The 24,426-nt window shown below is 45.1% G+C and overlaps 1 protein-coding gene across 1 annotated transcript; it reads left to right on the top strand.

Annotated features, from left to right (window-relative positions):
* Positions 1 to 3,421: 3,421 nt before the first annotated feature.
* LOC117076625 (60S ribosomal protein L39-like) lies at positions 3,422 to 3,648 on the top strand. The gene has a single exon (XM_033200339.1). It carries the CDS (start codon positions 3,422 to 3,424, stop codon positions 3,575 to 3,577), a length of 156 nt encoding a protein of 51 aa, XP_033056230.1. The 3' UTR covers positions 3,578 to 3,648.
* Positions 3,649 to 24,426: the final 20,778 nt, after the last annotated feature.

The following is a 24,426-nucleotide window of genomic DNA, read 5'->3' as shown; positions in this document are numbered from 1 at the left end:
TCTAGAATGGCGAATCCTTTCCAGAAGATTTTCCATGTACTTCCAGATCCCTCAGAGGAATCACTATGTGTGGCAGCTACAGCCTTATGAAATGTATTTCTTTCTTTTTTTAATGAAATGTATTTCTTAAATAAGAAGACTTAAAAGTCCAAATTACTCCTGATTCATGGGCTGCAGAATGGATGTTGTGTTGGCAGGCATGAAAACATTAGCCTCCTTGTACATTTCCACTCAGAGCTCTTGGGTGACAGGTGCATTGTCAAACAGCAGTAATATTTTAAAAAGAATCTTCTTTTCTGAGCAATAGGTTTCAACAGTGGGCTTAGAATATTCAGTAAACCATGCTGGAAACAGATGTGTTGTCATCCAGGCTTTGTTGTTCCACTTATAGAGCACACGTTAGCAAAAGTCTAAGGGCCCTAGGATTTCTGGAATGGTGAATGAGCATTGGCTTCACCTTAAAGTCATCAACTGTATTAACCCTTATCAAGAGAGTAAGCCTATCCTTTGAAGCTTTGAAGCCAGGCATTTACTTTGCCTCTCTAGCTATGAAAGCCGTAGATGGCATCTTTTTCCAATATAAGCCTGTTTCATCTCCATTAAAAATCTGTTGTGTAGTGCAGCCACCTTCATTTATGATCTTTGCTAGATCTTCTGGATAACTTGCTGCAGCTTCTACATCAGCACTTGCTACTTCACCTTGCACTTTTATGTGATGGAGATGGCTTCTTTCCTTAAACCTTGTGAACCTACCTCTACTAACCTCAAACTTTTCTTCTGCAGCTTCTTTCCTTCTCTCAGCCTTCACAGAATTGAAGAGAGTTAGGAGATTGTTTTGGATTAGGCTTAGGCCTAAGGGAATGTGGTGGCTGGTTTGATCTTTTATCCAGACCACTCAGATTTCTCCATATCAGCAATAAGGCTGTTTTGCTTTCTTATCATTTGTGTGTTCACTGGAGTAGCACTTTTAATTTCCTTCAAAAACGTTTTCTTTGCAATCACAACTTGGTTAATTGGTTAATTAGTGCAAGAGGCCTAGCTTTCAGCCTAGTTCAGCTTTCAACATGTCTCATTCACTAAGCTTAATCAATTCTAGCTTTTAATTTAAAGTGAGAGATATGCGACCCTTCCTTTCACTTGAACACTTAGAAGCCATTGTAGGGTTATTAACTGGCCTAATATAAAAACTGTTGTGTCTCAAGGAATAGGGAGGCCTGAGGAGAGGGAGAGAGATGGAGGAACAGCAAGTCAATGGAGCAGCTAGACACACATGACATTTATTGATTAAGTTCACCATCTTATAGGTGGGTGGTTTGTGGTATATCAAAACAATTACGGTAGTAACATCAAAGATCACTGATCACAGATTAAGATAACATATATAATAATAATGAAAATGTGCCGGGCGCGGTGGCTCAAGCCTGTAATCCCAGCACTTTGGGAGGCCAAGACGGGCGGATCACGAGGTCAGGAGATCGAGACCATCCTGGCTAACCTGGTGAAACCCCGTCTCAGCCGGGCGCAGTGGCTCAAGCCTGTAATCCCAGCACTTTGGGAGGCTGAGACGGGCGGATCACGAGGTCAGGAGATCGAGACCATCCTGGCGAACACGGTGAAACCCCGTCTCTACTAAAAATACAAAAAAAAACTAGCCGGGCGAGGAGGCGGGCGCCTGTAGTCCCAGCTACTCGGGAGGCTGAGGTAGGAGAATGGCGTAAACCTGGGAGGCGGAGCTTGCAGTGAGCTGAGATCCGGCCACTGCACTCCAGTCCGGGCGACAGAGCGAGACTCCGCCTCAAAAAAAAAAAAAAAAAAAAAAAAAAAATAATGAAAATGTTTGAAATATTGTGAGAATTACCAAACTGTGACACAGAGACCAGAAGTGAGCACTTGCTGTTGGAAAAATGGCACCAATAGACTTGCCCAATGCGGGGTTGCTGCAGACCTTCAATGAGTAAAAAGCACAGTATTTGTGAAGCATGATAAAACAATGCACAATAAAACCAGGTGTGCCTGTGCTAAGTGCTGGTGAGGATGTGTATAATTAGAACTTTCAAATACTGCATCTACTTTGGAAAATAGTTTGGTGGGTTTCTTTTATTTATTTATTTTTTTAGACAGAATCTTGCTCTGACGCCAGGGTGGAATGCAGTGGTGCTGCACCCTCCACCTCCTGGGTTCAAGCAATTCCCCTCCTTCAGCCTCCCCAGTAGCTGGGACTACAACGCACGCCACCACGTCTGGCTAATATTTTTTGTATTTTAGTTGAGACGGGGTTTCTCCATGTTGGTCAGACTGATCTCGAACGCCTGACCTCAGGTCATCCACCCGCCTTGACCTCCCAAAGTGCTGGGATTACGGGTGTGAGCCACTACATCTGTCCGGTAGGCTTCTTTTTAAAATAAAGTTGAACATACATTTATAAACATTTATTCAACCCAACAAAAAATCTTACTCTTGTTTATTTGGGAATTTACCCAAGTGAATTGAAAACTTATGATCACACAAAAACCTGTACATGAATGTTGATGATAGATTTCTTTATAATCATCCCAATCTGGAGATAGCCCAAATGCCCAAATTCAACTGGTGAATGGATAAACGATGGATATATCCACACAATAGAATATTACTTAACAAGGAAAGTGGCAGACTCTTGACACACACAAAAACATAGATGAATCTCAAATGTGTTATTCTAAGTGAAAGAAACCACATTTAAAAAGCTGCTTCCTATGTGATTCCATGTATAGGACATTCTGTAACAGGGAAGACTCTAGAGATGGACAGCAGATTGGTGTGTTGTTGTTGCTGCTGTTGTTGTTGTTTTGAGATGGAGTTTCGCTCTGTGGCCCAGGCTGGAATGCAATGGCACGATCTTGGCTCACTGCAACCTCTGCCTCCAGGGTTCAAGGATTCTCCTGCCTTAGCCTCCTGAGTAGCTGGGATTATAGGCGTCCACCACCACGCCCGGCTAGTTTTTCATATTTTTAGTAGAGCCAGGGTTTCACCATATTGGTCAGGCTGATCTTGAACTCCTGATCTCAGGTGATCCATCCACTTTGGCCTCCCAAAGTGCTGGGATTACAGGCATGAGCCACCAAGCTTGGCCACATCGGTAGTTTTGAGGGGCTAGTGTGGGGAGAAAGGTTGACTACAGAGGCATAAACAAACGTGACATGTTGGAAACATCCTACAGGTTGACTGTGGTGGTGTTTACATGAATACATACATTGGCCAAAGCTCATAGAATGCTAAAAAGGATGAATTTTACTGCACGTAAATTGTACTTCAAAAACAATAATGACGTCTGTGCCCAGTGGCTCATGCCTGAATCCCAGTGCTTTGGAAGGCTGAGGAAGAGAGAACGTTCTCTTCCTGTCTCCGCCATTGTGCTGTGTGCTTGACTCCATTTCTCGCCATGTCTTCTCACAAGACTTTCAGGATTAAGCAGTTCCTGGTCAGCAAACAAAAGCAAAATCGTCCTAGTCCCCAGTGGATTCGGATGAAAACTGGTAATAAAATCAGGTACAACTCCAACAGGAGACATTGGAGACGAACCAAGCTAGGTCTATAAGGAATTGCACATGAGATGGCACACATATTTATGCTGTCTGAAGGTCACAATCACGTTACCATATCAAGCTGGAAATGTCATCATTATCTGGAGAGTTTGACATGTTTTACTCTCTGAATCTGTTACAAACACATTGATTGGCTGGGTTCAGTAATAAATATGTCAGGCCTTTCATTAAAAAAAAAAAAGAAGTTTGATACCAGCCTGGCAACATAGACTTTGTCTTTACAAAAAACATGCGTGCACATGCACGAGAGAGAGTGAGAGAGAGACCAATGACAACAAACCACTAACTAAAAAACTTTAGTGGTTCCCATTTGCCAAAGGAATTAAAGTCCAAACTCTTCGGCAGATCTTCTTTCTAACCATTTCTGCTATTCATTTTCTCTACACACCAGCTAAACTTTGCTGTCACCCAAACATGCCCTGGGTTTTCTACTCAGTGTGTACTATCTCATCTCCTGGAATACTCTCCTCTCTAGCTCTGCCAGTCAAAATAGTCCATCAGCAGAGGCCCAGAGAGACTGCCACCTCTTTCCTCACACCCTGCCTGGACCCCGCAATCTAGAAGGGCTGATCACTCCAGAGCTTTCAGCTTCCTCGCCGTTCCCAAATCCCCTGGTATCTGCCCTTACTTGCTCATCTATACTTTCTTACCTTTACATTCCCTTTTCCCCCTTCTAGGATAAACTAGGCTACACACCAACTTCGGCCTCTTTGCTGCCTGCACACACACACTTTAACCTCCTGGAAAACTCCTACACATTCTTCAGGTCCAGCAGGTGTGTCACCTCACAGGACAACTTCCCTGAATCTGTTCAGAGTTAGGCACTTTCTCCTTTAGGTACCCTCAGCTCTTTGTCCATGGCGGGATTACAGCCCGGCCAGTGGTGCTGTATGTGTTTGATAATTCTATTATTACTCTGCTGTCCTCCCTATTAAGGTGTCTGCTTTTAAGGACATTAAGTGCATCTTATTCATCTTTGAATCCCAGGACTTCTTTTATAAAATAGGTAGATAATAAAAACACTGCATGAGTAGATGAATTTTCCCAGCAATATTCCTTGGTTCCCCCATTGACCAACAATGGTACTACCAAAGACAAACCTGTAATCCTGCCCTGTCTCAGTCATTTGTGTCATTGTAAGGGTTTTGTTTTGCTCTGGTTGGAACAATTCTTTGGACACAGACAATTCAACTCGAGCAAACTGTACTCAAGAGGCGGCAGTAAGCAGTCACTGCAGCCTTGGAAAGGCCCTGCCTGGCACACACCAGACTCACTCAGGATGCCTCCAGATCCCCAAGCCCAGAAGAGGTGAGGAGAGAAGCCAGCTGCTGACAGGAAGAGCTGGGACGGTGTCACCGCTGGTGGTGATTGATGCCCCTGTCCTCACTCGCACACGCTCCTTATAGAAGAGTTCTTCACATTCCCGCTGTTGCTGCTTCCTCAGCGGGGGAGGTGCCCTCTCTGGCAGGTCCACCCTCCCAGCACGGCCTCTCCTAGGGCCTCTCACCAGTTCATCAGCCCTCACCACTCTCCCTCCGAACCCTGGAGTGCTGACAGGTGGCCAGGAGAGAAAGGCATGGGGACAGATTCTGGGAGCGGACTCTCATGACTGTTTACACGGAGATGAGAGTGTGGGGTCCCAACCAAGCCGTGAACAAGGCCCTGCTATGAAGATAAGCCCAGAGGGAGATACATACACACACATACACATGCCTACAGGGAAAGTCTTCCTGGATGGGGCTTTGGCCACAAGCCCCCCAGTTGTCTCCTGGTGAGATAGAAGGAGCCAAGTTTTTTTACAGGCGATAGGCAGGCCTGGAGCCTCAGTGAAAATCTGGCTGAGGGTGGCCAGCATCTTCATCCGAGCACTCTAGGACTTTGCCATTCTCGAGAAAAAGAAAGATAAATCCAAGAAAAGAAGGAGAAGGCTGTTTGCCCAGTGAGGCTGTCTCTGACAACACAGCCCTACTCAACTTTGCTCCATCGTAGTCCAGGTGGCCCAGGCGGCGGGGAAGCTCCCCTGGGGCCCAAGGAGGGTGACATGGAAACATTTTAAAACTCTGCAACACATATATCAACTGGCTGCCAGGACTGGTTGCATAATTTGTTGGGCCCAGTGCAAAATGACAACATAGAGTTTCTTACAAAAAAAGCAGGAAAAAAGGCCTTTAAAAATATTAAAATACAAAACATTTTTCTTTCACGTAATTTTCATGGTCTATATTCACCATATGTTTTTTATTTGCTATTTAATGTTGTTCTAAGTAAAGAAAAATTGATGTTTTAAATTGTTAGCATGAATTTTACCATTCAGCTCTATATTACACAAAACCTGTTTTAAATGCAAATATAAGGGCATATACTTTCTTTGTAGAATCACTGAAATTATATAGTTTTCATTTCATGGTGTGCATATGCCTATGTATTTTTTTTCCCCCCAAAACAGAGTCTTGCTCTGTCACCTAGGCTGGAATGCAGTGGTGCAATCTCAGCTCACTGCAACCCCCACCTCCCAGGTTCAAGCAATGCTCCTGCCTCAGCCTCCTGAGTAGCTGGGATTACAGGCTCATGTCACCACGCCCGGCTAATTTTTGTATTTTTAGTAGAGATGGGGTTTCAGTATGTCGGCCAGGCTGGTCTTGAACTCCTGACCTCATGATCCGCCCACCTCGGCCTCCCAAAGTGCTGGGATTAAAGGCATGAGCCACCGTGCCAGGCCATGCCTATGTATTTCATGCTTTCTGGAACAGTGGAGACACTACACAAAATTAATGGAATTGTTTTCATTGCACAACTTGCTGTGCGCATGTTCTACCAACACTCTCTACCTTCAGTTTACTATTGAATAAGGAAGGACTGAAAGGAAAAAGAGCAATGGTTTGACCTATCTTTTCTTTCCTTCTGCATCATTATTTTTCCCTGAAAGTGGCTGGCAAATGCAAGGGAGTAAGAATGGGTGTGATAGGTTTCCTTGGTCATTTTTGCTTCTTATAATGCCATTACCTTCTTTCCGCACTCATAACAAGTTCTGATTTGAATGGACAGCATGGCCTTTTGGTGTTGGCAGGGACCCAGCTTGCTTAGTGGTGGAAACACCTTCATCTTGTACTCACTTTGCCTGAACTCCCACGCATTGTGGGTACACCCACATTATGTGCTCAATGAGGCATCACGAATGCTACGTGCAAATGGAGCAGCAAGGAATGGCAGACACATGTATTGCACGCATCTCCTCAATATGCATGTTCCATCGTCCATCAGACTTCCCTTACAAGACACAAGTTCAAAGAGAAAATTATTAAGAATTTCAAGACAGTGACAGCACAACATTAAACCAAGCACAGGGCCCTTTTGCAGACAGGGCCTGGTGAGACTGCACAGGTTGCATACCTTTGAAGCTGGCCCTGTTTCCTGCCTCTCCCTATCTGTCAAGCCTACATCCCCATGGAGAATATTTCACCTCTGTGACCTGCAAAGCATGAGGACCCAACAGTCCCCTCTAATGGATCATTACCTGAGAAAGCTGAATAACATATTAAGTCCACACCCAAGTTTCCCCAGACCAGTTCAGACTGGGAGTACGAATGGGCTGCCATGCTGGAGCCTCTACCTAGTTATTGAGCACTTACAGCATGCCAGGCTCTGGGCTAATAATGTGTCTTATGCACATTATTATCTCATTTAATCCTTTCAATGACCACATGGGTAGTATTATTACATCCACTTTACACATGAGAAAAGAGTAGAGCAGAGAGGTCAAGTGACTTAATGCCATATATATTGTTAGTGCCAGAGCATTTCTTGAACCTAGATCTGTAGGAAAACAATGTCTTTAAAAGTTTTAAAATATAAAGCTTTTTTATTTCATACAATTTTCATGGTTCATCTCCTCTATTTGCCATGTGGGTTTTTTTTTTTTACTTGTTATTTAAGAAAATTTAACATTTTACATTATTAGCATTCCCAAACCCATACCTTGGGCCCACTTCTAAGCCTGAGAGTCCCAGGAATATCTCAAGGAGCTTGTGAAGAGTCCTCTGCACTCCTCTGTGGCACCTGCATCTTCCCCTCTCGCACTTCCCACCTTCTGACAAGGCCACTGTCCCAATCCTGGCTGCCCTCCTGGCTTCCTAGAGGGAGCAGGCCCTCTGTTTTTCAGATGCCGAAATTAGGCTGAGTGCCCAGGAATCTCAGCACTGAAGCTATGTTTGTATGGACTGGCCCCTTCCTGTTTCTGTCTCGTATTTCATTACTAAAATCGTGGCAGTAATAGCATGACTGAGCATTTCTGATCCTGGAAACATAGCCACGTAACCATACACAGCCAGACTGCTTTCAGTTCTGTGCCTCTCAGCGTCCTCAGTGATCCTCGGTGACAGGCGTTTCTCCTGCTTTGTCTGCAGCTGCCCTCTCCAGAAAGCTCCAACATGAGCTCATCAAGCTGGGCTCTGAGGCAGAGAGAAGGGGAATGGGCGCAATCAAGCCAGATCCCTGTTGTCTGCTCCATCTACGTGGGATCCCAGTACTCCTTTGAACTCCTTCCATCATCTAAAAGGCCCACATACATCATCCCCCTGGGTTCTCTTTACTGTTCAGTGAGACAAGTCCAAACATGTTGCTATGGTCTGAATATTGGTGTCCCCCCAAAATTCACACGTTGGCACCTAACATCCAATGTGACAGTATTAAGAGGTGGGGCTTTGGGGAAGTGATTAAGTCATGAGGGTTCCACCTTCATGGATGGGATTAGTGCCCTTACTGGGGGAAGAAAGAAAAAAGGCTCTACTCTGGAGGCTGACGCATGAGAATCACTTGAACCTGGGAGGTGGAGGTTGCAGTGAGCTGAGATTGAGCCACCACACTCCAACCTGGGCAACAGAGCAAGAGTCCATCTCAAAAAGAAAAAAAAAAAAGGCTAGAGGGAGCTCTCTTGCCCCTTTCCACCATGTAAGGAAACACAGAAGGCAAACATAGACTAGAATGGGCCCTCACTCAACACTGACTCTGCTAGCACAGTGTTCTTGGACTTCTCAGCCTCCAGAACTGTGAGAAATAGATTTCTTTTGTTTTGTAAACAACAGAATAATACCTAGTCTAAGGTATTTGCTATAGCAGCATGAACAGACTAAGACACACACCTTAAATTTCAGGAGAGAAACAACATAGGTTGACAGGGAGCACCCCAGTACACACACACACACACACAGAGAGAGAGAGAAACAGAGTAGCCTCATTTGAATTGTGATGCCCTTGGCAGGGGGGCCCCTCCTACTTTACTGATAATCATTTCCTATGCTCCCTGCAGGGGCCCCAGTGGACATTATGGACGTTATGCAGGAGCCAAGTACCATTACCCTCAGGTTCGCTCTACCACATCATGCCATTATAGTTTCCTTAGAATGCTTATCACTATAATTATATCTTACTCACTACTTCTCATCTCCCTCCCGTCACCCTGGAATATGAGTTCCATGAGACCATGGTCCTGATCTGTAGTGTTCCCTGCTATAACCCCAGTGCACATGGTAAGCACTCAATAAGCATTAGGTGGACAAATGAATGACTGAACGCGTGCCAAGTCTCTTTTGTTACTTTGCCACCCTTACTTAATACCTGCACTGCCCATGTGCCCCTCTAGACCCTCAAAAGCCAAACCCCATACATCACCCTAAGCGTCAAACCTCTCAGAGACCAAGACCACCAAAAGGGATTGGGTCTCATGTTTGGCCTCTTTGGAAGGGCAAAGGAGCAGCGTTTTTTGTTTGTTTCGTTTTTTACAATGGCCAGCATCTGGGCAATGGATCAGAGGGGCTTTCAGCTGATGTGAGATGCCTGAAGCCCATGAACACAACCAGCAGGAAGCCTACATGCCCTGACCTCGCCCCTCTCCTCCCCACCACCAAGGCAAAGCAAGCAACTTGCCCTCCAACCCTTCCCACATCTTTCAGGCCATGTGCCATCATCTGCAACTCCTCGTCCAGCCTGCCTTTAGGGTTCGTTTGGTTAGTGTTAGGGTGAAGGTAGCCAGGGCCCTCTACCCCAAGGGTATTAATGTGGGCCACCAGCAGGTGATGGAGCACAATGATAGGTGCTAGCAGGTGTCAAGCTGGTGGCGCCTGCTTGTCCCTGAATGTGGACCGGCTACAGCAAGCTGAGCAGCCAAGCAGAGGGAGGGGACCCTCATAGGCCAGACACCCCACCATGTGGGTGAAGAATGTGAGCTATGCTGCCCTTATGAACGTGTTATTTTACTTTATCAGTTGATTAGGGGACTAATCAGCTCAGGGATATGAAGCGGAAGGTTACAGCCATGCCCCTGGTAATCCTTGGACTGCAATCCCTGGGCCCAGCTCACGTCAGTAGCACTTGATTTCCATGCACAGTTTGCGTATGTTGGTGGAAAGTTCAAGGTCTTACCCTATGAGTTTTCAAAACATGCCATTCATAAGTGTCCTTTTTAAAAAAACACAATAGCATTTCAAAAATTAATACACAACCACTGCAAGAAAACACAGAAAAGCGTAAAAAGACAAATGAATATTCGTATTTATTGGTTTGGTATTTTTCAGTGTTTATATACACATATATACACAGTATATACAACATTGGTTTTTGTTGTTTTTGTTGGGGGATGAGTTCAAAATTGGGTTCACATTTTGCATAAAAAATTTTACAGCTTGTTTTTTTTGCTTAGTGAAATATCGTAAGAACTTCTCTATAACATCAGCCTGATTTAAAAAAAAAAAAAAATTGTAAAGAGGGGGTTTTGCCATGTTGCCCAGACTGATCTTGAACTCCTGGGCTCAAGTGATCCTACCACCTCAGCTTCCCAAAGTACTGGGATTACAGGCGTGAGCCACCACTCCAGACCAAGCCTGATATATATGTATGTATCTTTTAATTTCCATAGGTTTTTGGGGAACAGGTAGTATTTGGTTCCATGAGTAAGCTCTTTAGTGGTGATTTGTGAGATTTTGGTGCACCCATCTCCCGAGCAGTATACACTGAACCCAATTTGTAGTCTTTTGTCCCTCATCCCCTTCCCACCCTTTCCCCCTGAGTCCCCAAAGCCCACTGTGTCATTCTTATGCCTTTGCATTCTCATGGCTCAGCTCCCACTTATGAATGAAAACATACGATGTTTGGTTATCCATTCCTGAGTTACTTCACATAGAATAATAGTCTCCAATCCCATTCAGGTTGGTGTAAATGCTATTAATTCATTGCTTTTCATGGCTGAGTAGTATTCCATCATATACATATATACCACAGTTTCTTTACTCACTTGTTGATTGATGAGTGTTTGAGTTGGTTCCATGATTTTGCAGTTGTAAATTGTGCTGCTGTGGACATGCATGTGCAAGTATCTTTTTCGTATAATGACTTTTTTTCCTCTGGGTAAATACCCAGTAGTGGGATTGTGGATCAGATGGTAGTTCTACTTTTAGTTATTTAAGGAATCGCCACACTGTTTTCCAGAGTGGTTGTACTAGTTTACATTCCCATCAGCAGTGTAGAAATGTTCCCTTTTTACCGCATCCACAGCAACATCCATTATTTTTTGATTTATTGATTATGGCCATTCTTGCAAGAGTAAAGTGATACCATATTGTGGTTTTGATTTGCATTTCCCTGATCATTAATTATGTTGAGCATTTTTTCATGTTTGTTGGCCATTTGTATATCTTCTTTCAGAATTGTCTATTCATGTCCTTAGCCCACTTTTGATAAGATTGTCTTTTTCTTGCTGATTTGTTTGAGCTTGTTGTAGATTCTGGATATTAGTCCTTTTTCAGATGTATAGATTGTGAAGATTTTCTCTCACTCTGTGGGTTGTCTGTTTACTCTGATGACTGTTCCTTTTGCTGTGCAAAAGTTCTTCGGTTTAATTAAGTCCCAGCTATTTATCTTTGTTTTTGTTGCATTTGCTTTTGGGTTCTTGGTCATGAAATCTTTGCCTAAGCCAATGTCTAAAAGGGTTTGTCCAATGTTCTCTTATAGAATTTTTATAGTTTCAGGCTTTAGATTTAAGTCCTTGATCCATCTTGAGTTGATTTTTGTATAAGGTGAGAAATGAGGATCCAGTTTCATTCTCCTATATGTGGCTAGCCAATTAACCCAGCACCATTTGTTGACTAGGCAATCTTTCCCCACTTTATGTTTTTGTTTGCCAAGCCTGATTTTTAATGACTACAGATTATTCCATTTATGGGTACGCCACAATTTACCTAATCATTCTCTTGTGGGTAGACATTTAGGTTACTTATGATTGATTAATATAATAAAAATATACATGTATTGTGTGTCAACGTCAGACACATATACATGAAAGATGAGTAGCTTCTCAAAACCTGTGTGTTTGTTTCCAAAGGCTGGTGCCCTGCAGTGGCCACACGAGGACCTGCAGAATGTACACATAGTGACTAACGGTAACACTGGAAATCATCAAACTGCCAGGGTCCTGCTGGCACTCAGCATTTGCTCTTCCACATGAGAAAGTCCCTACAGGGAATGGGAGTTAATGTCAGCATGTCAATACATACAGTCTGTTCTCAGTGAATCTGGAAGCTTGTCTTCCTAGATGCCTATGACTGAGTCACTGAAAAGATTTTTGACTCAGGGCTTCAGAAGATACCTCAGTGCTAAATCACCAGAGCAGTGTTTCAGATTCAGAGGCTGCATCACCTGTGGGCAGAACAGAACTCAGCTACTGGCTTGAAGTTCCAGAGCTTAGTAGTATCAAAGAATAAGGGACTGAGACCCGAAGGATCCATGAATGAGGGCTGAGCCATGTGTGTGTATACACACTCACAACATGTGCCTGAGAGATGACCCACAGTCTCCTGTAGGTCAGCCTCCAGGCCGTGCAGACAGCCCCGTACCCTAAATCCTATGCACGCCATCTACCCTTCTTCTCTCTACTTTGTTTAATAAATCAAAAATTGGCTAAAGGGAGGATGTGGTCAAGAATGCCATGACCCAGTGAACAGTCTTCACAGAACGCGGCAATGTCAGTACACTCGGGGTGGAAATGGGGTAGCAGAATGCCAGCTCCCATAGCAAACCCCAGGATGAAAGTGAAAGCTGGGGTGAAAAGGCCTAGAACTTGCTTCCAGAGCACAGGTGACAGAATCCCTGAACGTGAAACATTCTTCCCTTGGGGATGATGACTTAGCACTGAGGTATCTTCTGGAGCCCTGAGTCACTCAGCTCCAGGAATGATGGGTGTGGACCAGACTGGAAATTCACTGGATCCTTTTCAGTGTAACTTGGACCCAACCTAAGCATCTGGGGGACCTGGAAGAGACTCATGTCGTCTGGTCTAGGCCCCAGTTCCAGGCAAATGGTAGAAAAGCTTTTCGTTATGGGATGACTCTGATCCTGAACTGACAGGAGAATCCCATAGACTTGAGACACTCCAACACCACCTTGGATTTTGCCCCACTGTCTGGTTCTGTGAAAGAGCAAAAAAAATCATGATGAATGAACCAGTGCATGAACAAATACATCATAGCCTTCCTTCCTCCACAAAAGTAGAATCTTGGCAGTAGCCATCTGCCAGGGCAAGGAATGGCCTGAGAGGGTTAGGGGAGAGGTAGAGATGTCCAGGAAGTCATGAGACTGCCACACAGTAGGAAGAGGAAGGCCTTCCATCTGCGGCTCCAACCACCATTCAGGAGATCCCTGAGCTCCACCCGTGGGAGCTTGGACAAGCCATGTCTCTGTTCCTCACTTTCTGCTTCTCTAATATGGGAAGAATAGTCACCGCTTCCCTGCTTCATCTGTGAGATAACACAATCTTAATTGTTTTCACTGAAAAGATGTCAGTGTATCCACAATTCCGCCCTCCCTGCTGACTCTGGTGCTGGAGAGCAGCCTTTCCCAATGTAATTATGGTTTCAGAACTTGATTTGATCCGTGTAATAAGCAAAACCATGTAATGAAAAGCCATGTTAAATGGAAATCCCATCCGAGTATTTTTGTGCTGGATCTCAGGAAGAATTCAAGCTGGGACACGTGAGGAGAGGAGTGTGCTAATGAGAGCAAAGGAGACAGCTGGAGTCTTGGAATAGGAAAAGGCCCATAGGTACTAGGAAGCTAATGAGTAACTAGCCATGGGCTACTGTGGTAAGAAGGGCAAGTATTTTGGATAAAACATGGAAGGGCTTCTTAACAGAAAAGGTTTGCTGCTACCAGCTGACCATACTGTAAATCTTGCATTAATGCATCACTTACTCATAAGTATTTAATATGCCCACCCCACTACTCTTGCTCAGGGGCTGGGAGAGGAGAAGTACAAAACGGTACTTTGAAAGTACTCTAGAGCCAGGCGTGGTGGCTCACGCCTGTAATCCCAGCACTTTGGGAGGCCGAGATAGGCGGATCACAAGGTCAGGAGATCGAGACCATCCTGGCTAACATGGTGAAACCCTGTCTCTACTAAAAATACAAAAAATTAGCCGGGCGTGGTGGCGGGCGCCTGTAGTCCCAGCTACTCCGGAGGCTGAGGCAGGAGAATGGCGTAAACCCGGGAGGCGGAGCTTGCCGTGAGCCGAGATTGCGCCCCTGAACTCCAGCCTAGGCGACAGAGCAAGACTCCATCTCAAAAAAAAAAAAAAAAAAAAAGAAAGAAAGTACCCTAGAAAGAGACTTTGAAGGACTTGGCCGTGGTCTTACAGGCCTTACATTGGAGAGATAATGCAGCCTGCTAGGTGAGGCGGCACACACAGCCAGGTTGCCTGGGCCCAGATCTGCCGTTTATGAGTGCTGCAGTCTTGGGCAAGTTGCTTAATCAAGCTGGGCTTCAGTTTCCTCGCTTAGAAAGTAGAGATAACAAGAGTCATTTTTTCCTTAGGCTATTGTGGGGAATAAACGATTTAATACACGAAAAGTATTTATAGAACACAGCCTGCCACATCGTACATGCCCAATAATGTTAGCAATTATTGTTCCCTAGAAAGGGAGTTTGAGGGAGGTGGCATCATCCAACATTAGCAGATTATTGCATGCATCGCAAGGTCAAATTTAACATTTTGCTTTTTTCTAATATATATAATAAACTTATTTGCTCACTTCTAACATTTGTCATTTTCAGCCTCCATTTTATCAGCACAGACTCCAGTTCTGGCATTTGGGCCTTAAGATCTTCACAAACAAACAAATCTTTCTGAAATAGAAAAAAAAAAAAAAAACAAGACCCAAAAATCTGACACTATAGTGACCTCCTACTAGGCTTTAAGTTTAAACGGATTAGGGCAGGAAGTTTTACATTCCTGTCGTATTTGCTGAAGGTGTATGGCAGGGTGCGGCGCCTGTTGCAGGATTCCAGCAGGGCCTGCCCTGGCTCCCCAGGGCTTTGCAAGGAAGCTGGAGAGGTCCCCCACCTCGCTGTCACTGCACATCATAAGACCCCCCATCCCCACCCCCACACTCAGGGCACCCACAGTCTTTCCAAGGACTGCAGTTTTGTCGCCAGATTGTGGGAACATCTGTCTTGAATCTAAAGAGACAAAACAGATGAGCTTGGTTTCAGAGTTCCGCCCACTCCCCAGGGCGCTGTTGTTAGTGACCACGGGAGTGGGGGCAGTCCAGAGAGGCTCAGCCCAGGAACTCATTAAACTAAGCTCCTCCGAAAGTCGCCTTCCAGTGTGGATGGGGGCAAGGAGGGAGGAGGGCAATTGGGGCGGAACAGAACTCCTTCCTCCCAGAGCCCTTACAAAGGCAAAGGAGGTTGGTCTGGGCCAAGCTCCCCGCCCGCCCTTCCAGCTTTGTATCCCCTTCTCAGCCTGACCCACTGCCCTCTCACAATGCAGAAATGAAGATGGAAGGAAACAGGGAACATGGAACCACCAGACTCCCTCTGGAGCCCAAGTAACTGTTCCACAGTGTGCATAAAGGGGCCAAGCTGGTGCTCCTCTGGCTTGATGGAGTTGGTCAGTAGAAACTAAGATGTCCCAACCTTGTGATCCATGGTCCATGCAGCACAGTGTAGAGACATCAGTTGACTTTTCCATGAGTTAAACTCTGGGGATGGCATCCCAGGCCCAGTCCGGAATGAAGGACATGACTGAGTACTAAGGGGGCTGTGGGCTTAACAGAAGACGTGATTGAGTAGTAAGGGAACTGTGTGCTTAACAGAAGCCCTGTGTTGCCAAATCAGGCTCACACGGGAGCCACGCAGCACCTCACAAGGTGAGCTGAACTCCGACATGCACCACCGTCCCGGTGTGCAGCTGCGTTGGAACAGCCTGGCCTAAAGCAAAGTCACCAGGATCATCAAGTAAAGCTTCCCTTATTAGAAAAACTCACATATAAATATTATGACCTAGTCTGCTCACCCTCATATTTTAGAATAATATTAGAGTAACAATAATAGCTACCACTTGGGGGCTTACTCTGTGTCAGATAACACACCAGCCATTTTCCCAATATTATCTCATTTAGTACTCCTGAAAATTCTAGCTTTTTTAATCTCATTGTTCAAATGGTAAAATTGAGAATTGAAGAAACTAAGTAATTTCCCCAAGATTACATATCTGGTAAACGGCAGACATAGGATTTTAAACCAGATCTGTTTGATGTCAGAACTCACATTTTCTCTCCCCCAAAAACCCTCCACGTGCTGCACAGTGGCACAGTTCAGACAAGGACTGAATTCTATGAAAATAGTGAAAATACCTGGATTTCTAAACTCTTGGCTAAATAAAAGGTTTGTCTCTAGTTCCCTTGTGAAAAGTAGAGGCCAGGAGCAATGGCTCACACCTGTAATCCCAGCACTTTGGGAGGGGGAAGCAGGCGGATGGCTTGAGCCCAGGAGTTTAAGACCAGCCTGAGCAACATAGTGAGACCCCGCCTCTGCGAAAAATAAAAAATTAGCAGGGCCTGGTGGCACACACTGGTAGTCCTAGCTACTCAGAAGGCTGAGGTGGGAGGATCACTTGAGCATGGAAGATCAAGTTTGCAGTGAGCCATGATGTTGCCACTGCACTCCAGCCTGGGCAACAGAGCAAGATCTATCTAAAAAAAAAGAAAAAGAAAACAAAAAACAGACAAAAAAGATGCCAGGCACGGTGGCTCACACCTGTAATCCCAGCACTTTGGGAGGTCAAGGTAGGAGGATCACTTGAGGTCAGGAGTTTGAGACCAGCCTGGCCAATGTGGTGAAACCCCATCTCTACTAAAAATACAAAAAGTTAGCCCAGTATGGTGGCATGCACCTATAGTCCCAGCTGCTCAGGAGACTGAGGCGGGAAAATCACCTGAACCCGAGAGGCAGAGGTTGCAGTGAGCCGAGATCATGCCTCTGCACTCCAGCCTGGGCAACAAGAGTGAGTGGCTCAAGCCTGTAATCCCAGCACTTTGGGAGGCCGAGACGGGCGGATCACGAGGTCAGGAGATCGAGACCATCCTGGCTAACACAGTGAAACCCCATCTCTACTAAAAATACAAAAAGTTAGCCCAGTATGGTGGCATGCACCTATAGTCCCAGCTGCTCAGGAGACTGAGGCGGGAAAATCACCTGAACCCGAGAGGCAGAGGTTGCAGTGAGCCGAGATCATGCCTCTGCACTCCAGCCTGGGCAACAAGAGTGAGTGGCTCAAGCCTGTAATCCCAGCACTTTGGGAGGCCGAGACGGGCGGATCACGAGGTCAGGAGATCGAGACCATCCTGGCTAACACAGTGAAACCCCATCTCTACTAAAAATACAAAAAACTAGCCGGGCGAGGTGGCGGCGCCTGTAGTCCCAGCTACTCGGGAGGCTGAGGCAGGAGAATGGCGTGAACCCGGGAGGCGGAGCTTGCAGTGAGCTGAGATCTGGCCACTGCACTCCAGCCTGGGTGACAGAGCGAGACTCCGTCTCAAAAAAAAAAAAAAAAAAAAAAAGAAACTCCATCTCAAAAGAAAAAAAAAAAAAAAGAGTCGAAGGAAGGAGGCCCAAAACCTTAGTCTCAAATCTATCCTTCTAAGTACTAGGTCTTCTGAGTGATGCGGATGAAATCACAGGCTCAGACACAGACAGAATTCCAACTCTTCAGTGCCTCATACCAGCTTGGAGCCACATGCTGCTCCATCACTCCCATCCCCCAGGGACCAGCCTTCCCAAGGGGCGTGGCCATTGTTTAGAATGTGCCACTCCTCTGGGTGTAGCTTTTCCCCTCAAATCACTGCAAATACTGCTGAAAGAAAATGTGGCCATTACCTCCCATCAGTGAGGTGATTTAAACTCTCACTCCCAGACCTTAGCTTCCTCTGCTTTGGAGGATTTGACCAAGTTGAGTGAAAAGAATAGCAAGTATTTTTACAGTACTTTACGTGGCTTTGCATGCAAATTGCTGGGGTTTTTTTTTTTAATAGATCAAAAGCAGTCAAACATCAGCAACTTCACATGATTCTTTACCTTATGTGAAGATTGTTGACGGACTCAATCAATTACCAATTAATCCAGACAGCCAGCTAACTGGGGAAACAAAACTATTATAACTCATGAAACAATTATAGGACTAAATGATGTGGTGATGGCATTTTGCAAAGCCATATTTACAAGTGTTGTCTTAATCTTCGTGTCTGCCCCACTGAGAGGCTCTGTGTCATCTCCACATTACTGAGGTCACTGAGCTTCTATGTGGCAGAACCAGGTGAGTGGCAATGTCCTTCAAAACACTTCAAATTCTCCAAGGCAGCTCAGGCTGCCCCTTGCCAGTCCCCATGGGGCTTAGATGGGCAGAGAGAAAGGGAGCAGCATAAGCACAGGGTCAGATGACACTCAGCCTCATTGAGAATGCAGAGAGAAAATAACTCGATGGAGAGAAGCAAGCATTATGGGGGTTAAATGACCAGGTTGGTGGTGGGGATTAAATTATAGAAGGACTTAAAAATAGGCAGGGGAGGTTTTTCTGTTGTTGTTGTTGTTGTTTTTTAAAGACAGGATCTCACTCTATTACCCAGGCTGGAGTACAGCGGCACCAACATAGCTCACTGTAACTTCAAACTCCTGGGCTCAAGCAATCCTACCGCTTCAGCTTCCTGAGAAGCTGGGACTACAGACTCATGCTACCACGTCTGACTAATTTTTGTTTTTTTAATTTTTTGTGGAGATGATGTCTCAAACTCCTGTTCTCAAGCGATCCTCCCACCTCAGAGTTTGCATTTTAAAGTCATCATCTTTAGAACTGGAAGGAACCAAAAGAGATGTCCTGTTCTAGCCCAGAGATTTCACACAGGAAAGATGCTACCTTCTTCATTTTACAAAATAAACAACTGAGGCTCACAGATTTGGTTCGATGTAGAGGGTAGGCTAGAATGATGATTCCTCACTCCCTTGTATGTTACTTTTTTTTTTTTTTTTTTTTTTTTTTTGAGACGGAGTCTTGCTCTATCGCCAGGCTGGAGTGCTGTGGCTCAATCTTGGTTCACTGCAACCTCCAACTCCCTGGTTCAAGTGATTCTCCTGCCTCAGTCTCCCGAGTAGCTGGGATTACAGGCACGCGCCACCACACCTAGCTAATTTTTGTATTTTTAGTAGAGGCGGGGTTTCACCATGTTGGCCAAAATGCTCTCAATCTCCTGATCTCGTGATCCGCCCACCTCAGCTTCCCAAAGTGCTAGGATTACAGGCGTGAGCCACCATACCCGGCCTGTCTGCTGCTTATTATAGCTCATCACACTGACCTAGAATTACGCTTAAGATTAAAAAATTACTGTTTTGCCTAACAAGCTGTCTTATGTATAGGCTGTTACTATTTAAAACTATTTCACATTTCCAAAGTGGCAACAAAGATTGTAGGTTCTTAAGGAGAATTTCTTGGCAGTAACATAATATAAGTGTTCTAGGAAAATTAGTCTATCAAAAGCATTCTATATATATATCAGAAAAGAGGGAGAGTGGAGTCAGGAAAATAAATAAATTAGTGAGGCTTCAGAAATGCACTGGATATGTCGCCCAGAAGCCATTTCTTCTTCTTTTTTTTTTGAGACAGGGCCTTGCTCTGTCACCCAGGCTGGAGTGCAGTGGTGTGATAATAGCTTACTGCAGCCTCAACCTTCTGGGCTCAGGTGATCCTCCCACCTCAGCCACCTGAGTAGCTGAGACCACAGGCACGCCCCACACAGCTGGCTAATTTCTGAATTATTTGTAGGAATGAGATCTCGCTGTTGCCCAGGGCTGCTCTCTGATTGCTGGGCTCAAGCAATTCTCCCGCCTCAGCCTCCCAAAGTGCTGGGATTATAGGCGTGAGCCAACACACCTGGCCAATTTTTTTTATTTTTATTTTATTTATTTATTTATTTATTTTGAGACAGAGTCTCCCTCTGTCACCCAGGCTGGAGTGCAGTGGTGTGATCACTGCTCACTGCAACCTCTGCCTCCTGGGCTCAGGTGATCTTCCCACCTCAGCCTCCTGAGTAGCTGGGACCAAGTGTACACCACCACACCCAGTTAATTTTCAAATTATTTGTAGAGACCAGATCTCACTCTATTGCCCAGGCTGATCTCAAATCCCTGGGCTCAAGTGATCCTCTGGCCTCAGCCTCCGAAAGTACTAGGATTACAGGCATCAGCCACCGCAGCTAGCATGGGGAGAATTCTAGATGATGTCAGATGAATAGTGATTCACTGCCAGAAATGGGGAAGAGAGGTGTAACAGCCCGTTCTGGATGAGGAAAGATGTTGAGTTTGAAGAGAAAGAAGTTGATGTTTAGGAGGCAGCTGGAGATACAAGAGTAGACATCAGTATGATGTTGATACCAGAAACAGAAATTTAGTAGTCATTAATGCTGAAGTAAAAATAAAAACTACAAGAATGGATGAGTTCACCACGAGCCGTATTCTTGTGAGAAAACTCAAGGGCCATGGCAGAGCTGGCTAACTGCACTTCCAAATCCATTTCCCTTACAATCAAATGGAGTTGTTACTGGGGAGGGGGTCCCCAGCCATAAACTATATTTTCCAGCTCCTCTGGCATCTAGAAGTGACCATGTGACCAGTTCTTTCCTATAGAGAATGAGCAGAAGTGATGTGTGTCACTTCCAGGCCAGGGTCTTAAAGCAGATGTGCTTTCCCTATTCTTTTTTTCTCCTGGATGCAGGTAACAAGGAGGCCTTAGAGTCTAGGGGGATGGTGGAGCCATAGAACGGATTCTACGTTATGAATTCTGAGTGAGGAACCTTACCTGAGTCAGAAAGCCACCTGCAAATGGGAAAACCACTGTGGACTAATACATGATTGAGAAACAGACTTCTTTTGTGATTGGGCCATTATCATTTTTGAATCTACTTGTTACTGAAGGTCAGCCTACTACAAGAACTCGAAGAATGCCAGGTTGAAAGTGAATAACATGGCAAAGAGGATACAGAAGCAAGATATTCCACTAAGGAAATAAGAGGGGGCAATTAGAGAAACAGAAGAACGCCAAAGGTGCACTATTCGAGAAGCCAAGGGAGGAGCAGCCTTAAGTAGAAATTAACTATCAAAGATGGGGGAAGGAGGATTGATATAGAGGATAAAAACATTCGACCTAGCATTAGTAAGATCATTCACACCCTTCCCAAACAAAAGACAGATATGGGCAGGCATTTCAAACACCCAAGGCCGTGTGCCCAATGTTGTCTTTCTTTCCACTTGTTTTGCTGTTGGGCTTTCCCCTCCTGGCTCTGAAGGAGCCTGAACTTCAGAACATCCCCGAAAGGCCTATGCAACACAGTCCAAAACCAATGGAAAAGTGACGTGAACCCTGCCATTATGTAATGCAGTGGAACAGCCCTTTGGTTGGGCTGCTTTGCAAGAACCAATTTCTGACATATCTGGGACTGTAAAGTCCAATAGGACAAATATAAGAGGTATTTGTATTTGTAAGAAGAAAGAAAAAAAGAGTTCCAGCCTTGAACCAGACTGACTGCAGCGTCCCCACTGGGAAGCAGCAGGTGTCCCGCCTGCCTGTGTTGCAATAAGCAGCAGCACCTGCAGGTCAGGGGAAGGGGCCAGCAGAGGGCTAGAGCCAGCTCAGAGAAGGAGTGAAGACGGGCCAGCCTCCAAGTGGATTTTCTGTATCTGGGGAAGTCTTCAGGAAAATAGGCTAAACCATGCAGTCTGCTTTCTCCTGCCTAATTTAGTTACATTAGTTTAAATGAAGCACAAAAACAAAACAAAACAAATCCCCAGTAACATTTTCAGAGGTCTTTCTGCTCATTATAAGGTCAGACTGAGATTTGAAATCAGAACAGGGTCCAAATTTTGACTCAATCATATGATGACAAGAAGTGGCTGGAGGTGGTACGGAGGGGCTCTATCCCCATCTCTGTCTGCCCTGCAAGCCACCCCAAATACAAAATAAAAATTGTATTTGTCAACAATATAAAATGTGAATAAGGCCGGGCGCGGTGGCTCAAGCCTGTAATCCCAGCACTTTGGGAGGCCGAGACGGGCGGATCACGAGGTCAGGAGATCGAGACCATCCTGGCTAACACGGTGAAACCCCGTCTCTACTAAAAAATACAAAAAACTAGCCGGGCAAGGTGGCGGGCGCCTGTAGTCCCAGCTACTCAGGAGGCTGAGGCAGGAGAATGGCGTGAATCCGGGAGGCGGAGCTTGCAGTGAGCTGAGATCCGGCCACTGCACTCCAGCCCGGGCGACAGAGCGAGACTCCGTCTCAAAAAAAAAAAAAAAAAAAAAAAAAAATGTGAATAAGTGCATCTTTAGAAAATACTCTGCAAATACAGCTTCATCATCCGTCTCCAGGTACTCAGACAACCCATGTGTTGCCCGTAAGCTCTTCTTACACCGAAACTCTGGAACCTTCACTGGCTCCACAAATCAATGTCTTCCTGTTCTTGGCAAGTTGTCTGGCCACATTTAGTCTCAGATTCTTTGACTAGAAAGCAACCTCCCAGGGCTATAGTGGGGACTATAGTAAGATGACATACAAACCATCTGTTTGTGCCCACGCCCCACTTTTCCTGACAGAAGCTTGGTCAGGGTCTGGCAGAAAGTAGCCTTTGCTACTGTGAGCTGGGAGCTACAGAGCACAGGGGAAAGTGGAACTTGCTTTGCCTAGATCCTCGTTTGTCTGAATCTAGCCCAATATTTGGAGCAGCTGAGTTCTCACAGCTCCGTGCTTTCCTTGCAAAGGAAGTCACTCATCTGACCTAAGAGGCAGAAACCCCAAGGGAAAAACTCCAAAACCAAGCTCATTAAAATATGGATCACAGGATTGCCCACTTTCCACCCTGTATCAGAATTTCTCCCACAGCCTCCTTGATGGGTTATCAGCCAGGATCTTCACGGTCTCTTCTGGAGCCAGAGAGGTCACTGCCTTCTATGAGGTGTCCACTCCACTGCCAATCACCCAATGTTAAGCCAAACCTACCTTTTTGTAACCTACTGCAAGTGATCCTTGCTCTGTTCTCTGGAACAAATCAGAATAAATATAATCCCTTTTCTATCAACCACCTTTTTCAAAATTAACTACCTTTCCTGCCTCAATATGATATACACACTGTTGGTGTCCTGTTTTCCCATCTTTGAACTTGCTCCTATTCATCAAATAAGACCCTTTTGAAATCTGTGTTAATAATACAGGCCATAAATGGATCCAAAGCTCCTTGTAACTGAAACCACTCAGAAGGCAATGAGAATATTGCCCACCTTGTATATCCAGATATTTTCTTTTTAAGCAGCTAGATACATTATTGATGTGTATCCAGTTTCGACCATCTAAAACTACTGATTTTCATTTCTGATTTTTTTTTTTTTTTTGAGATAGGGTGTCATTCTGTCACCCAGGCTGGAGTGCAGTGGCACGATCATGGCTCACTGCAGCCTCGAACTCCCGGGCTCAAGTGATACTCCCATCTCAGCCTCCTGAGTAGCTGGAACTACAGACATCCACCACTATGCCCAGCAAATTTTATTTTAATTTTTTTTGGAGAGCTAGGGTTTTGTCATGTTGCCCAGGCTGGTCTCAAACTCCTGGGCTCAAGCGATCCACCCACCTTCTGGGATTACAGGCGTGAGCCACCCTGCGTAGCCCATTTCTGATTTTAAATGGGACTTGGCTAACTGCCCAGGTAGAAACATGCTTAAATTTCTTCTGAAGTACCTATGAAGCACAGAGAGATTAAAACCTCATCTACCATCAAAAGCTAAGACCAACAGAAAGCCACTTGGCAAAATCTAGAAGGGTGGAAAAAAACAACTGGCTATCAACCTGGCCTTTTTCTCAAGAAACAGAGGATCTCTAACCATGGAAAAGAAGGTGGGAAGAGCTTTTGCTCCTCCTAGCTGCTCTGCTCCCCTACATAGAGAGCTGGAGTCTACACCACAAGAAACCTAGTAGCCATCCCTTTGCCATAATGGTGTTACATTTTGAGTTCATATAAATATTTTTCATCAGCTCCATTTTTTGCCATCCACTTGGAGACCAATTCTAGGAAGTGTATCAGACTGGGAGTGCTGGGTGCATTGCGTGCTGTTAGGAATAATCACCAGAAATAAAATGCTACTGCTGGGGATAGAAGGGTATCACAGAATCAGACAATGGGGTAGGAATTCAGCACAGCACAGCCATATTATAGGAATGCTAGCTAAATTCTTGAAATTGGGCCAGGATCCATTATCATCAACCTGCTCTCCAGCTGTAGAGCTAAGAAAATTCAATCATTACCCAAGTGTCCAATCAACAGAACCAAATAAAATCTACACACCCTGTCTGTGGGTGAATCCGTGACTGGCTCATTCTCTTCTCGTTCAAACATGAGTAATCAGAAAAAAAAAGAAAAAGCTGGCATTGGGAGCACAAACACAGTTATGCAGAAGATAAGATGAAAAATATTCCTCTGAAAATGATCT

This window comes from Trachypithecus francoisi, unplaced genomic scaffold (genome assembly GCF_009764315.1).
Source record: "Trachypithecus francoisi isolate TF-2019V2 unplaced genomic scaffold, Tfra_2.0 Lachesis_group5, whole genome shotgun sequence".
NCBI classification, from domain to species: domain Eukaryota; kingdom Metazoa; phylum Chordata; class Mammalia; order Primates; family Cercopithecidae; genus Trachypithecus; species Trachypithecus francoisi.
Note: the sequence above shows the minus strand (reverse complement) of the source record. Positions and strands in the feature narration are given on the sequence as shown.